This window comes from Oreochromis niloticus, linkage group LG14 (genome assembly GCF_001858045.2).
Source record: "Oreochromis niloticus isolate F11D_XX linkage group LG14, O_niloticus_UMD_NMBU, whole genome shotgun sequence".
NCBI classification, from domain to species: domain Eukaryota; kingdom Metazoa; phylum Chordata; class Actinopteri; order Cichliformes; family Cichlidae; genus Oreochromis; species Oreochromis niloticus.
In genome coordinates, this window is record NC_031979.2 from 30,327,575 (window position 1) to 30,343,268 (window position 15,694).

At 37.4% G+C, this 15,694-nt stretch overlaps 3 protein-coding genes across 6 annotated transcripts; 2 read left to right on the plus strand and 1 right to left on the minus strand.

Moving 5' to 3' along the window:
- Positions 1 to 270: 270 nt before the first annotated feature.
- hmgb1b (high mobility group box 1b) lies at positions 271 to 3,976 on the minus strand. 2 transcript variants are annotated; one of them, XM_003450131.3, is made up of 5 exons: positions 3,832 to 3,976; positions 2,600 to 2,755; positions 2,355 to 2,500; positions 2,062 to 2,236; positions 271 to 1,963 (listed from the first exon to the last, which is right to left on the minus strand). In XM_003450131.3, exons 2-5 carry the CDS (start codon positions 2,744 to 2,746, stop codon positions 1,829 to 1,831), a joined length of 603 nt encoding a protein of 200 aa, XP_003450179.1. In that variant the 5' UTR covers positions 2,747 to 2,755; positions 3,832 to 3,976; the 3' UTR covers positions 271 to 1,828. The 2 variants fall into 2 exon arrangements, with proteins under 2 accessions (XP_003450179.1, XP_013129831.2); XM_013274377.3 differs by lacking the exon at positions 3,832 to 3,976 and having other exon boundaries at positions 2,355 to 2,531; positions 2,600 to 2,730.
- Positions 3,419 to 9,089, plus strand: tex26 (testis expressed 26). 3 transcript variants are annotated; one of them, XM_013274373.2, is made up of 8 exons: positions 3,419 to 3,734; positions 6,311 to 6,448; positions 7,568 to 7,652; positions 7,745 to 7,907; positions 7,989 to 8,154; positions 8,326 to 8,508; positions 8,599 to 8,760; positions 8,868 to 9,089. In XM_013274373.2, the coding sequence occupies exons 2-8, from the start codon at positions 6,373 to 6,375 to the stop codon at positions 8,999 to 9,001; spliced, it is 969 nt and encodes a 322-aa protein (XP_013129827.1). In that variant the 5' UTR covers positions 3,419 to 3,734; positions 6,311 to 6,372; the 3' UTR covers positions 9,002 to 9,089. The 3 variants fall into 3 exon arrangements, with proteins under 3 accessions (XP_013129827.1, XP_025754187.1, XP_013129828.1); XM_025898402.1 differs by having other exon boundaries at positions 8,004 to 8,154; XM_013274374.3 differs by lacking the exon at positions 3,419 to 3,734 and adding an exon at positions 3,962 to 4,083.
- Positions 9,090 to 9,621: 532 nt separating this feature from the next.
- On the plus strand, positions 9,622 to 14,542 carry LOC102080224 (uncharacterized). Its single transcript, XM_019367212.2, has 10 exons — positions 9,622 to 9,719; positions 10,095 to 10,347; positions 11,589 to 11,642; positions 11,731 to 11,814; positions 11,969 to 12,034; positions 12,423 to 12,653; positions 13,986 to 14,071; positions 14,167 to 14,259; positions 14,346 to 14,391; positions 14,467 to 14,542. Exons 1-10 carry the CDS (start codon positions 9,652 to 9,654, stop codon positions 14,515 to 14,517), a joined length of 1,032 nt encoding a protein of 343 aa, XP_019222757.2. The 5' UTR covers positions 9,622 to 9,651; the 3' UTR covers positions 14,518 to 14,542.
- Positions 14,543 to 15,694: the final 1,152 nt, after the last annotated feature.

The following is a 15,694-nucleotide window of genomic DNA, read 5'->3' on the forward strand; positions in this document are numbered from 1 at the left end:
CATAAAAAAGTGGTATTGTGCCATCTCTACTTTTTGCATTGATTATCCAAGCCTCTGGAACTCTCCAGGGGGAAAACAAAAACTATTCCTACAAAAGAGATTCCCTAATCTGGTGTTTTGATCACTTTTTGGTGAGTGCTAACAGCTGTCCCTTTAAACCAGTCAGTGATCCCTCGTGTCCTACAGATGGAGTCATTGTCATCCTGAAAAAAAAAAACCACTCTGTAGAACCTATATGGACTTGTCGCTTGTGTGCCATGACAAAACAAGTGTAGTTTAAAGTTTTTAATGCCACACACACACACATACACATACAGGTTTATTATATCATGGCGCCACCTTCTGGATTGAGGTTGCTCAAACTACTGTAGCATGATCAATGTTTCTTACTTTCCAGAGTTTATAAAACATTGTTGAGGATGTGAATGCATTAGCACTGCCCAAATAACAGCCATTGGGCAATATCTTTTTCTTAAACTGTTAAAATCAATAAAAGTTTATTTTCCAATAAAACAATGTGCTATCCTTAATTGTGTTCGTATTACTTGCTATTGACAAATATCTGTCCTTCTGGCTTCATAATTCCATGAGTCCAGTACTGGTAAGGATTATTACTTGTCAATTATCCTTAGTCATTTGTGCCATTAGCAATCTGTTTACATAAAAAGCCTCAAACTCTGAATTCCTCATAGATGAACTAGTATTGTGAACTTGATTGAAAAAGGTACATGTATTAATCAAGACTTAAAAAATGGACTACTGACTTGACAGGTTTGCAGATAAGTATGGTTATCCTCCACAAGAGGTTAAGTCTCACTTGTGAAAAAGGCTAGCTGTTTGCAGACTGCTGTATTTAAACAGCTGTCTAAAAGGGAAGTGTGATATAAAGAGAAGATTGTCAAGATAAGTCAAATCAGGAACTTGGGAGAGCTTTGCAAACAGAGAACTGAGGCCGGTGACAGAGGATCAAGATCCACCACACATAGGTGTCTAGTGGTTCGGTATTAGGAAAGGAGCTACAACTGCCGCATTCCTAATACTGAACCACTAGATTTTAGAGTACTTCTTGCTTTCCACTGCTGACAGGCTTTATAGATTCTTATTTCCTTTTACAGCAAGACCTAGCAGCTTCCCACAGCGCCAAAACTATCAAATAGCTTGCTGACTGCATTATTGGGCAGCTAACAAACCTGAGCCCAAGAGGAAGATGAGAAACACCCAACACAGAATTACAGATGGACTGAAGGCCCCTATTTGCATGTAATGAATATAGAATATACATGGAAGTTTGGTAGTTTTTAGAAATATTGTGAGATGATTACAATTAGAAGAAGGAGGGAAAAAAAAACAAACTTGTTAAAAAAAAACAAAAAAAAAACACGACCTTTATTGAAGACATTCTTGAATGTCGACAGCTGCATTTGATATTAGAGTGGTATTCAAAGAACAATAAAAAGACATTGGGACAGCACATAAAAAAATATTTTTCAAAATAAACAAAAATACACTAGCAACTCAGAAATCTCATTTTTGAGTTGTAACACCTAAAGACTAGTTACTTTCATACTTATTTGTAGTCCTCCTAGACTGTTACATAATATGGCAGGGTTAAAGTACTACCACTAGAAAATTCCAAACGCAAGATATGTAGTGTTGACTTTACAAAAAAAAACCGAAAGAAAAAGAAAAGGAGAATAACACTGTACATCTTAAAAACATTAAATATACACATGATCTTGGTCAATCTGACTTCTGTTTTTCAAGATGGTGAATTGAGATATAAGGATATATGGCATAAACAAAACTGCAGGTCCTGTCCCCAAGTGAGCTACTCATCATCATCATCCTCATCTTCTTCCTCTTCTTCTTCTCCCTCCTCCTCCTCTTCTTCATTATCATCATCATCAGCTGCAGCAGCTGGTCCTGAATCCACTTTTCCCTTTGTGCGGTAAGCAACAATATCCTGCAACAGAGAGATAAGCTCTTTTCCATGCTCCACAAACAATAGCATTTTTCTATCAAATCAACAAATTTAACTTCCATGTCATTTTGGATTATCACCTTGTCATATTTCTCCTTCAACTTGGCAGCCTTCTTCTCATATGGCTGCTTTTCTTCCGCAGATGAGCTATTCCACATCTCTCCCAACTTCTTTGCCGTGTCCCCAATGGAAAGGCCAGGATATTCACTTTTTATTTTTGGGCGAAAATCTGCACAGAAGAGGAAGAATGCAGACCTGTGGGGGGAAAAAAGGAAACAAAACAGAAAAACACTTTGCTGTTTAATCGCTCAAAATACACTTACAGTCTGAAAGAAAACGAGAAATGTGACAAAGTGTTGATTATGGCACATACGGTGGTCTCTTGGGGGCATTGGGGTCCTTGAATCGCTTCTTCTTCTGGCCCTTGGGAGGCACGTAATTCTTCATTTCCCGCTCATAACGCAACTTGTCTTGCTTGGCCATGTCTTCAAACTTGCCTTTCTCTTTTGGTGACATTGTCTTTGGAGAAACACAGCCAGTTTTAAACAATCTAAAAAATAAAATACTGAATTTAGAAAATTGAAAATAAAATCTGATATTGTGAATAATTCCTTTTACCTTCCATCGCTCAGAGCATTTCTTGGAGAACTCTGAGAAGTTGACACTGGCATCAGGGTGTTTCTTCTTATGCTCCTCCCGGCATGTCTGCACAAAGTAGGCATATGAGGACATTTTGCCCCTCGGCTTCTTTGGATCCTTCACCATTTTGGCTTACTAAATTTTAAGGAGAGAAAATACAGTTTTAAATTCAAAGTATACCAGCACTTTCATGCAATTTAAGTAACAGCATCTGAATGGCCCTGGCCAGTTGTCTGCCTCCTACTCCATCAGTTCCTCAGATCTATTGTTTAAATTGGGTGGTGGGAGGAGGGTGCCTGGGGTGACTGATGATCCATTGTATGAAGAGGCCAGCATTTATTAAAACTACAATCAGCTACACATTACTCTACTGGCGCGTTAGATCAAACGTTTACCCATATAAGCCAGTAAAACAGTATAGTGCTGCTTAATGTTAGCACTCCGTGAAGCAAACCGGCTTGAGGTTCTACGTGAACACATTAGCTTCCACCTCATTTGATTGTTCATTAGCTTTTAGCCATCTTGCTTTGTGTTCTCTTGCTATCAGCGTTAGCCTTCAAGCTAGGCTAGCATGTCACGGTGCTCATCTCGGGAGACGATTATGAAAATGGCTGATTAGACTGCTAACAATGGCTAGCTGCCTTTTTCAAACACCCCTCACGTCCTTCAGGACAAATTCCCCTGTTACTGGTGTCACCTGTCTGAACGCTACAAATTATTCGACTTAAAGTTTAGTGAAAGTGGCACTAATGCCGGAGAATGATGCTCTGCCTGTATCACCGTACTCCGGTTGCCTCAGCACCAGTCAACGGTATTAACCTACATTCAACAGCCAGCTAACGCTAGCCTTTATGGTAGCATCCAGCCACCTTTAGCACGCACCACAGCAGCGGACGTTACGTTAAGCGAAGTGCGGCAGACAGTTAACTCGACCATCAGGGATCTTGTCCTTTAACCCAGTGGGCACTTTATTTTAGTTATTACTCATGGCCGCGGTGAATGTCACTGTACGGTAACTACTTAGCCAAGTTAGCAAGATAACGTTAAACACCAGGAGCTTGACACTGAGTTAGCATCCCATTCAGCTCAGCCAAGCAACCAACTACGTACAACGGTAATGTATACTGTGCAAAGCATATCGCAGAGCATTGTTTCATTCATAAGAGCCGCACACTATTCGCTTTGTTTAAGATTACGTTTATAGTGCTTACCCCTACAGCGCTATATGAGGCCAGCCGCACGTCGGTACGTCTCAAACAATGGGACGAAAAGCACCGTCAGTGCGCGGTCTTTTGGCTGCGAGGATCCGTCTGTGTTTATTCTGTGTGTTGGGCACCGGCTGTCGGACATTGGCTGCCGCCAACTCCTTGGAGTATCTTATTGGACACGCGCTGTCAGTCCTGCTTGTTGAACGGTTGGTTGTTCAAAACACGGCGGTGTGATGGCGCTCGGCTTGAATGGCAGTGAGTTTAACTGAAGGGAAGAACAAACGGAATGAAATGCAGAGCCCATTAGTAAAAAACAAAAAGGAAAGACTCCAGTAGTTTGAAGTTACTCCTACGCTTACGTTAAAGTTGCATTATCAACGAACCATATCGTTTACGTGACACATTGCTTTGAGAATGGATATTTGTCCCCGTTCTCATTTATTTATTGTCTATTTACCACATGTACATGTTCAAGCAAGTTTTAATATTGGACAAGAATAAATTTAAAAAATGTTTTTAAATGATAGTTTTATTTATCCAGTGAAATATTAATTATTATTAAATATTAATCAATTAAGTATGATTTAACACATTTTTTGAAAAGCGAGTTCAATTTCACTGGCTATAGAAAGCAATTAATTAGGTTTTGACAAAATGAAGTGGTCTAAAAGATCTCAAAAAGCACATCATGCCACAGTCTTTGTACAGGAAACCTTCCCAGGATTTTCCAGCCTACTAAAATGACTCAAAAGAGTGGATTGACAACTCGTCCATGAGGTCATAAAAGAACCCAGAGCAATATCTAAAAAACTCACAGTCTCACTAAAGTCGGAATTTCCAAGTTCCCAGTTGCAATTGTTGAATTTATTTCAGTTCAATTAAGTTTTTTTTTTTTTAATTACAAAAACAGTTGCCTTAAGATGCTTTTTTTTGTTAGTCTGGAATGCCCCCTCGACTCCAGTCTTCTTCTCTGAAAGTTGGACCAGCCCCACCAACCTGCAGCTGTGCATAATGCAAATACAGCATATTACAAAAAGCAAGTATTATGCTGTATTGCTTGTGACACAGGAATGGCTCTTCCTTGTTAAGAAGCAAATCAAATCCTGTTTTTCTTTGTATTTATTACTGACATGGATCGGGAGTAACATCACTCCCAAGTTCTGTCACCCAACGTATGAGGTAACTGGAATGTGCCAATAAGGTCAGTGTTCATAATTCAACAACAAGAAAGAGACTGGGAAAAAAGTAGCATCCATGGGCGAGTTCACTGCTGATCAACAAGAACACATAGGCTTGTCTCGCATCTGCCAAAAAACATCCTCCAAAGAACATCCCAAAACTTTTGAGAAAATATTCTGTGGACTGATGAGACAAAAGTACAACTTTTTGGAAGCCTTGCATAAAACAAACACAGTATTTCATAAAAAGGACATCATACCAGCAGTCAAACATGGTGCCAGTGTGATGATTTCAGGATGATTTACTGCTTCAGGTTCTGGCCAACTTGTCGAAATTGATGGAACCATGAATTTCTGCTCTCTACCAGAAAATCCTGAAGAAGAATGTCCGGCCATCAGTTTGTGACCCAAAGCTGTGAAGTGCAGTTGGGTTATGCAGAAGTCTAAGTCTCTGAATGTCTCAAAAAATAATAAATAAAAGGACGGTTTTAGAGTGGCCTACTCAAAGACCAAGGTTAAATCCAATTAAAATGCTTTTGCGTGACCTAAAACAGGCCATTCATGTTTGAAAATCCTTCAGTGGTCCTGAATTAAGACAATTCTAAGATTCATTGCCAGTTATCACTAATGCTTGATTGTAGTCATTGCTGCAGAAAGTGGTCAAACTAGTTATTAGGTTTAGGAAGCACTCACTTTTAAGTTAGGGAATGTAGTGTTATCATTTTTAGCAGCAGCAAAACTAATGATAGCAAAGTTTTGAGGTGACTTCTAATAGTAAAAACTTCTGAAGTCCATTTCATTGTGTGAACATGGATGGATGAACAAAGCCAAAATGTTAAATGTTTACCTCCTGCAACTATGAAATATCTTATTTTATGTCATGTACTATTTTTAGAAAAAAAAAATCATGATATTATCTAAAGTATAGTTTATACAATTAAAAGATTTGCAATACAGTTGAAAGAAGTGCAGTACAGTATAATGTTTTTTATTTATAAAATGTTCAGGAACTATTAAATCTATTGCTGTACGTTATTTCTCTTTGAATTGTTGATCAGTTGAATATTGATTACCGAAAAATATACCCAAATGTACTTAGTTACTACCCACTATCGCCAGTAACAGACATATAAGGCACCTGTAACAACGCTAAATTTTTAATTCAACATCTCCCCTGCTGTGCTTCTGTTTAAATGTTGTAGGTCTCCATAACCACAGTGCATACTACATCCTGCTTGGATCAGCTTTGACACTGTGTAGATAAAGCTTGTGTACGTATAATGCTCTAATTTTAATACTCACAGGAATTGTCAGCAGATGCTTTTCATCAGGATACCAATGAGGTGACTTTTCATCTAAAAATTAAATGGATTTAAGTACACTGAAATCAGCTATAAGAGGAGATGCTAAAACAAACCAGCAGTCACCAATGGCAACGAAAGGTAATGTTAAACCAAGGATAGGTAAACACAGAAAGAAACCCAGCATGGAACTTAAAATGTTTTCTTACATTTCTTTTGCATGTTATTGTAACATCAGAAGGTTTTATTTAAGTAACTTACATGTTATACCAGTTTTGTGTTTTTTAAACTTACTTATCTGCTTACTTATGTTTTGTTTTTTCTTGTTTTAAAATGTTTAGTTTTTATTAATTTTTGGTGTTATTTTTAGTTGTTTGTTGTTGTAATATGAGTGTTTGTCAGATTATAAGATTTGAGAAGTTAGGAATAGTTTTGCCCACTATCACCCGTAACAGACATATAAGGCACCTTATATGTCTGTTACTATATATATAAGGCACCTCTAACAAATCCTTATAATACAAGCGCATCAAACACAGTCACAATATCCCATTTTATACTCCCTTATTAAACAGATGCACCAATTACTACTCATGTTTTACGTGGCGATTTTTGACCAAATTGACTAACAGTAAATTTTCCTGTATGTTTTCATTTTATTTGATTTTTGAAATCCATGTTATTGTTTTATTTCAGTTAAGTATTTTTTTTCCGTATGTACAGTCTTATAAATAGAGGAGCCTTGAGGAACCTTTTGAGGTTCCTTGAAGTTCCTCTGAGAAAATTTCTTTCACAGATCCACTTTGCAGTGTTAGAATTCATTTCTGAACTTATTATTAAGTAATAGTTATTGTAGTATTGTAGTAGTTATCTATTGTCAATAGTGTTATAGTAGTATTGAAAATACATAAATCATATTTGTGATTTTATTTACTCATAGATAGCAAGAGACAGCACATAAAAGTATTTTTTTATTTCAAGTAAAATCTGTATAATATTAAAAGTACAGAGAAGTACAGAACTTAGAAGTACAGTTTTATATTTTCAGTACAAGACTACATTTTAATAGATCAAAAAATAACATTTTAAGCACAGTTACATTACAGCGGTATTAGACTTTCTAGCCTTTGTTGTACTGCTGTCACTATGTAGATCAAAAAGTTTAATTTGAACCCAGGTTTAGATGTTTATGTTATGCCATGTCTACACTGATTGAAATACAAAAAAAAGAAGTTACAGTATAGTAGTATTTTTTCCCAGGGGGGAAACAGTGGTGGGATCCATATGAAACAACTCACAAAAGGCAATTCGTCTACCAGCCCAGTTCAGCTGCAGATATTTTCCTGTAAGCAAAATCATGGACTTATAAGGGCTCTAAATAAGCACATTACGTATGGTTGTGTGTTTAATTATGCGTCTGTGCTGGTACTTCTGTAGGAAGCCCCTGTCAACGTCATTGATAGACTCATATTCACAGTCTGGACCTTTTGGTTCAAGTATATACAGTAAGGACTTTAGCTGGAAGCCTGCCTGTAAACCTGAATGCATTCGTACAGGAACAGCCTCAGGACAGAGGCGAAATAACCCACATCCCAGCAAGGTTAGTACCAAGCCTCAGTTTTACATTTTTGTGAAATGGCATGCTTGACCTTTCACAGTGTATTGTAACCTTTAAATCAAGCTATTTTTCCCCAAGTCTTTCATGATGTGGAGGCTGCCAAGGGATGTTGCAAGAAACTCTGACCATATTGCATTCCCTTTGAAATGTCTCCCTTCTGAGGGTGAGATCCGTAAAGCCACACAGTACCTCTCCACCTACAAATGTGACTTCATGGGTACACCTCAAGGTACACAATTTTCAGTCAATCTCATGTATACAACAACTTGTCAGAATGGCTGAAGACATCCGTGCACACAGGAATATCCAGATGTCATAACATTTCATAATATTTCTCTCTACAGTTCATTTTCCATTTGCCATTCATTTTCTTTTTGTCATGGTATTTTCTTTTTGACAGGGTACAATGACACTGAAAAAGCAGCCAGGTGGCTTGCACCTATGCACAACAGGCACCGCATATCACTCTCTACTGACACTGTGATGAGGGCCAATTACCGCCAGCCAAACCAAAAATCTGAACTCGTGGCCAGTGTTTCTCACTGCTGCAAAACATATCCAAATGTGACCTGCCCCGGTATAGGTACTGTCTACTCAGAAACTATAGAAGATGCATGTAAACAGCAGCTCTGGTGATTTGCAGTGTATTAGATGATGATTCTCTATGTTACAGTTCCCACTGTTGTACCAAGAAACTTGCAGATTCAGAAGACACGTGCTAATGTAACAACCTATGACCATTTTTTTGGAAAGCCAGTCAATACTGTCACATCTGTGATGAAGTCTCTGACACCCCAGGAGCTGGAGCAGTTACACAGAATTTTACCTGAAAGGGGTTAGCACCAGTTTGTGTTTTTGGATGTTTTAGCATCATAACAGATTGTTCAGTGATTGTGGTTTGACAGACGTGCCTATGTTGGTTTTTATCTTTTGGCTTTACAGAGCAGGAGGCTTTAAAAGTGGTTTTGAGTAAAGATGTCTGTCCAAACAATAAGGAGAAAGTCAATAAACTTCCAGCAGCTGTGCGTGACTCAGACTCGCCAGAGTGGAGCTCAAGCTGGCCAGGACCTCACTGAATTTCATCATTTTATATTAGCTGTTTGTGTTTTTATATAATCTCATTTCACTCTGTAAAATCAGCACAATAGTATTATGAATTAAATATGAAAGAATTCATTTTTGCTGATTCAGTTTTTGTGTGTGTGATAATTGTGACCTAACCTCTGTGCCCAATAATCAAATGTTCCCTTCACCTCTTAATTTTATATCCCATATATTCCCCCATCTGACTCAACTCAATTTTTATACAGGTTGATAACAATAAAACAAAAATGCTTAACCTTTGTTGACACATATTAGCAACTGTAGGTTTGCAATGTAAATTAAATGAAATGAGGGTTAAAATGTGGCACAGTAGTTTAAAGTACAAGACAATATTTCAATATCTTATATTTATCCATTTGCAATGTTTACATGGTCACAGCCCTGATTCTTTGCAAGCACTGGGTCTTGTTTTAAGCCGTGTAGTCTCAGTTGTCACTTTTGGTGTCTTAGTTACCAAGGGGCCACCTGCTCTGTTCAGGTGTAATGCATAAGTGAGTATCAGGTGAGCTAGTGTAAGATCTGACTGATTAACGTCTGTTTGGAGGTCTCTTTGAAGAAATGTTTAACACTAAAATGTGCCTTTTACATCACACCAACCTTTAAGATACAGGAATTAAAAAGAATGCCTTTGGGGAAAAAGGTTCGCTCTTCTTCAGCTTCAGGAAGATTAGAGACTCAACATGTACACAGGTAATCTGCTCTGTTATCGTTTACCCTGCCGCCACTGGAAATCACATTGCTTTTAAATGTCAGCTCCAACAGAGTTTAAATGTCTAGACAAGTGATAAAAGTTGAAGCCTTGCTTTGTTCTCAGTCTTGGTTACAAAATGTTTGCTGTAGTCATGGGGCTTGTGTTGCCATCTGTGGTAGTACTTAGTAGTTATCCTGTAATGCAGGAAGTGCTGTCACCTGGGAATCATAATCACATTCCTAGGATTAAACAGATCATGTGCAACATCGCTAATGTTTCTTTTTCAAACATGTGAGAATTTTGATTCCTCTAATAAGTCCCTTATTGTATAACTGAAGGCCAAACATTATTTACCCATATATCAAATCCTCCAGCATCCTCTCAGAACTGAGTGGTTTAGGGGAGAGGACAAGAAACACATCTGGGCTGGGATATCGGGATGAGAAAGCAGATGATTCTTCAGTACCAAGACAACTGACTGACAGCGAGGATGGAAAAGAACAGCCTGACTGGTTGGTGAAAGAGCTGCTCAAACAGAGCAGACGAAGACACTCTGTCACACTCGGAGATAAAGAGAAAATCACGAGACCGCAATATCACCTTATCAATTCAACTTACAACCTCAAGGTAAAAATCTAAATATCTAGCTAAATGTGAAATGAAATGAGTGAATAAATGTTAACCAAACCATCTCTCCAAGAAAAAAGGCCAGGTGGGTTAACATCATTATAGATTTTCACACCTTACCCATGAGCTTTCTTTTCTAGAGTTGCTACATTTAGCCTGAAGATGTCACTAGAGTGCTGCAGTTCTGAACTTGACTTTACAGACCCTGTTACAGATCCCGAAGAGCTTTTAAACTTGACTACAGCTGAAGCACATCCTACCAGTAGCAGCATGGATGTGAGCTAATGCCAAAAATGCCATTTTAAATCAAGTTGATGATCAATTTACTTGCTCCCTGACAGCACATCGGGCAGGACAATCTATCCCACAGCCCAGGATGGCCATGTTTCAGGCCAAAGTAAAACAAACATTGTGGCTGAGCCAACTACTTAAAAGGTCCCCAGTAGATTCAAATTCAAGCTTTCAAGCTGACAAAAATGATAGAATTATGTGGGAGGCTGGTGCAAATGCAGCAGCTCAACTTTGTGGGTTTCAGTTGCAGATGTCAGTCAGACTCCTAGCTAATGTAATGAGCAGTGCGCCTTAACAGATTAGGCAGAAAAGGCTCAGGAGTTCAAAGTTATGCATCTCTTATAAAGGGATCTGCAAGGCAGTCGAGGTTATGTGAACACTTTTAGTCCTTCCATCACTCTGACTGATTAAACAATTATCTCCCCAGTTCAGGAGATACCGTGGGGAAACCTCAACCCTAGTTTCATCCTTGAGGAATTAGGCTGTTTATCCGTGTTATTTATTAATGATAGATCAAAGAGCTTCATGGATCAAGGACCAGTTGCTAGGAAACCATGGAAAATCTGAGGATAGGCCATTAACACAGAGAGCGTGGCCTGCCATACGGCCTTGTGGAAGCATCTTCGAGACATGACATTGCTGGTGGTGCCTGTGGTGACCATTACAGATAGTCATTATACTCTGAGGTTGAGCCCTAATCCTATGTGCTGATAATGGTTCAGTGTAAAATAAATATATACATAAATAAATACCTTTAATTTGCATTTTTAGCATTCAGATTTTAAGAACTGCCTGGTGAGTGGATTTAAATGGAGTGAAAAAAAATGGAAGAAGCATATTTGCCAATTGCACTTAATTACTTGTTTTATTTTTCATCATGCTGATTTATTGTAATAATCCAGGCTGTCTTGCATAATAGTAACTGTTACAATTCCCTCCTTCCGATTAAGATTGATGAGAAAATATCACTTGAGACCCTCGAGAAACTGAAACTAGCATTTGAGGTATTGTGTGATCTCTTCTTTTTTTAAAAAAATGTACTGTCAGGTTATTCATTTCTGAAATGTGATTTGATTTTTTTTCCTTGCAAAGGAATTTGAATCAGGTGGATTGAGATACACTGATGTGGCCAAATTTGGACCTATGATGAAGAAGTGCTTGGATTTACCTAATGCAGTATGCCAGCATGACACATCTTTTTGCATCTCTGTCTCAGATTTTTTAAAATCTGCCTCGTCTGTATTTCTGTTTATCTGCAATTAAGGCAATTGCCTGAATAATTTAACATAGAAAAATGTCAGCTCATTCTTCCACTCTTTAAATTTCACAGACCTACATGGAGATTCAAGGGTTATTTAAGAAGATTGATTATTTAGGCAAAGGGACAATTTCATGGGTGAGATTATTTATATGTTTTTTGTGGAGCATACACCCCTTCAAAACACTTTCCCATGTATGTAAACACCAGGATTATGCAATTTAAAAAAAAAAGCTAGACAGCAGTAAAATCACTTTGGCTAGTGGGGATTTGTGAACGAAGTATAACTAATAATTATCAGAGCCCTCCTAGCGCTAGGTTGACTGTAAACTAATATATTCATCTTGTGCAGTAATAGTAATGTATCTTCCCTGCACATTGGATTATGACCTTTAATTTAATTGCAAAATTTTAGATTAATAAAGAAAAGGCTAAAAATAATTCCATAAAGAATTGATACAAATGCAATAATAATAATACACAGAAGAACACTGGCATTTCTAACACACAACATAATGTGATACAGGGTGAGTTCTGCACATACATGCTGCAGCAGTATAAAGGGCAGGAGGAAACTGCAAGACGCAACAACCAGGTGGCCTTCATTCTGCCAGCCACCATGAATTCCTTTAATCATGGGATTCCTATTGTCAACATCCAGTCTACCCATGATGGCACCATCGTAACAGTGCGAGAAGACGGGCGTGCCTGTCACTGGAGTCCTGAACTTAAACCCCAGAAGACCAAACACCTGTTTGTATGTTTCAGCTTGTGCACATTTACCTGAATGCTTACTGTCAACACATCCCATGATCACTTCCTGACAACTTTTTAAAGTCTGTTGCATTCAGCCTTGAGTTAAGCAAGCAAGCAAGCAAGCAATTTATTTATATAGCACTTTCAGATCAGCCCCCAGCTGAACACAAAGTACTGTACACTTGACATGCCAAAAATGATACATTGAACATGTTAAAATGATAATAATAATAATAATAATAATAATAATATAAAATAAATAATATATATATACATAAAAAGATTATTAAAATGACATTTAAAATAATAAAATTAGCACAAATAGCAAAAACAATAATAAAATAGTATAAAAAAAATGATGATGAGAATTACATTTAAAACAATAAAATCAGCACATTAGATTAAAACAATAAAATCAGTAAAATCAGGGTCAGACTGCGTCATAAGCCAAGGAGTAAAAATGGGTTTTAAGACGTGTTTTAAAAGTGGACAGTGAAGGGGCCTCTCTAATGTGCTGGGAAAGATTGTTCCACAGATTAGGAGCAGCAATAGAGAAGGCCCTGTCCCCTCTGAGCTTTCTCTTGGACCTGGGTACCTCCAGGAGCAGCTTGTCAGCTGACCTGAGAGACCTGGGGGGTGAGTAAGGATGCAGAAGCTCAGAGAGGTAAGTTGGGGCAAGACTGTTTAAACATTTAAACACAAACATGAGAATTTTAAAATGAACTCTAAGATATACAGGCAGCCAATGGAGTGAAGCCAGGATGGGAGTTATGTGCTCTCTTTTACGAGTTCTGGTTAAAAGTCGTGCAGCAGCATTTTGGACCAGCTGCAGACGAGAGAGAAGATGCTGACTAACTCCACAATACAGTGCATTACAGTAATCTAAACGAGATGAAATAAAAGCATGGATTACCGATTCAAGATGCGGCCTGGATAAAATAGGTCTTATCTTTGCCAAGCGCCTTAAATGATAAAAACTGGACTTGACAGTAGCCCTAATTTGATGTCTAATTTAAAATCACTGTTGAACATTCTTTCAAACCAGCTTACCAGTGTATATATATATTTAAAAAGACCAGTAAGTTCCTAAAAGAGGCAGGTATTGTGACACTGTGGAAATAATTACTCATACTGGAATATGCAGCACATCAGGGAGGAGGACAATTTTTCCACAATGCTCTAAATTAAAAAAAAGGAAAAAAAAGAAAAAAGCATTTAGGCCTTTAAAATTGCATAGTAAACAGCAAACTCAGAACAGCAGGTCAATTGTAATTTCAAAGTGACCTTGAATTTTGTAATTATGAGTTTTTAATGTATTTGTTCATTCTCACAGAATGAAGATCCAACAAATACAAAGTCAAAATGGGCAAGTGATTTTGCTCTGATGAGCGAGTACAACAAGCTGATGATCGGGACAGGGTAATGAGAAGTGGTGAAATAAAATTTACTCTCGTTAACTACAGATCCCGGGCTCTGCTAAGTTTGTTTATGTGGATATCTTTACTATCGTGCAGGGACAGAGAGCTCCAGCTTTATAACCTTTCCTCTCTGGAGCCTTATTGTCAGATCAGTGAACTAGAAACAATACCCCTGACAGTGGACTACAGGTGAGCAGCAATTCTTTATGCTAGCATCGTCTTATGATTATCTAAATAAATTCTTTACACAGTGCGGTTTGTTTTTCTGCTCACAGCTACAATGGCCAGGATAAATGCTGTGTTCTATATGGAGACTCTGAAGTAGGTCTTGTTATTAAAAGCTGATTGAATTATCAAACAAAAATCTGGCAGAGATCTAACCGCTTTGTCTCTTAGGGATGTGTGACTATCATTTTAATATCTTCTGCTGGAGATACCTTCAGGTAATGTTGCTTTTTCAAATACTTACACTCACTTAAATTCAAGTTTTGTTTCTGTTTTAATTTGTTCAAGCTATTATGAATGCATTTTAAAGATATTTTTTGTGACATTCATATAGAGTCACTTTAAGCAAAACATTTTGGCTATTCAAAGTTAAGTATTACCTTTGATTTTCTCCACTACCAGATGATCAAAGAAAAGCCTGGGAGAGGCATTAACCATTCATAGACAATCATATTTCAGTACTTCAATACTAGTTTTTCTCCCAAATTGTGATCTTGCTTGATCAAAAAGAACTTGCAAGTTAAAAAGAAATGAGAATACCACAGAAGACAAGATATATTTAAAATTTGTTTGGTGATTCTTGAGCACAATACACAGCAATTAAAAGTTTGGGATGCTCTACTGAGTAATATCACCCACTTTACAATAACTCCCACACCACTTTAGTTGCATAGTAACTGCAATACTGAGGCTATTATAAGATGGCTATTATGATTTGCGTTCGTGAGATTTTCTTTTTCTCTCTTTTTTTTTAATTTTAAAATTAAGATCAGTTTTTCATCCTCCACTGACTGTGGAATATGGATCCTCAGTGGAGGATCATCTACATACACTATAAATCCAATTTACTGCTTCCTCTAGCACAGTATAATTTTCAACTTTTATATATTTATAAAAGCCAAGTGAAGGAATTTTAACATCAGTCACTTTTGGTGCCACCTGGTTTTTAACTCAGTGATTTTTAATAATTTATTTTGTTTTATTTTAATTATCATGCAGTACAACAGTAAGTTACCTTGATGTGATTCACCTTTTAACACTTTTGAGAGTTTATTTTTAGACTGTTTCACGGAGGATTAAAACGTGTATTTTACTAGTACTGTTACTACTACTGTCATTAAATTCAAATTATAAAGCAACAATCTGTAAACGGAAAAATAGAGAATATTAGTCAAATCGGCAACTTCATGTTGCTGGTTATGGTTATGTGATTTAAAATTATACCTCAGATTCTATGTGTCCCCTAATTATGCATAACCTACATGAAGTTCCATCTCTGAATGTCTGATCGTTTTCAGGCCTGACTGAATATCTCCACATCTCTTTTTATAGGTTATGGAATAAAATGCCAAAGACTAAAACAATACCTAACATAGCAATTGACCATGCAGTTCTTTCT

Coding starts and splice junctions, on each gene's coding strand:
- hmgb1b (XM_003450131.3), bottom strand. CDS start 2,746: ATGGTGAAGGATCCAAAGAAGCCGAGGGGCAAAATGTCCTCATATGCC. Junction 2,501..2,599: donor AATGCTCTGAGCGATGGAAG/GTAAAAGGAATT, acceptor GTTTCTCCAAAG/ACAATGTCACCAAAAGAGAA. Junction 2,237..2,354: donor AATGCCCCCAAGAGACCACC/GTATGTGCCATA, acceptor TTCCCCCCACAG/GTCTGCATTCTTCCTCTTCT.
- tex26 (XM_013274373.2), top strand. CDS start 6,373: ATGGATTTAAGTACACTGAAATCAGCTATAAGAGGAGATGCTAAAACA. Junction 7,908..7,988: donor ATAACCCACATCCCAGCAAG/GTTAGTACCAAG, acceptor CTTTAAATCAAG/CTATTTTTCCCCAAGTCTTT. Junction 8,509..8,598: donor TGTGACCTGCCCCGGTATAG/GTACTGTCTACT, acceptor TCTATGTTACAG/TTCCCACTGTTGTACCAAGA.
- LOC102080224 (XM_019367212.2), top strand. CDS start 9,652: ATGCCTTTGGGGAAAAAGGTTCGCTCTTCTTCAGCTTCAGGAAGATTA. Junction 9,720..10,094: donor GAGACTCAACATGTACACAG/GTAATCTGCTCT, acceptor CAAATCCTCCAG/CATCCTCTCAGAACTGAGTG. Junction 12,035..12,422: donor GCAAAGGGACAATTTCATGG/GTGAGATTATTT, acceptor AATGTGATACAG/GGTGAGTTCTGCACATACAT.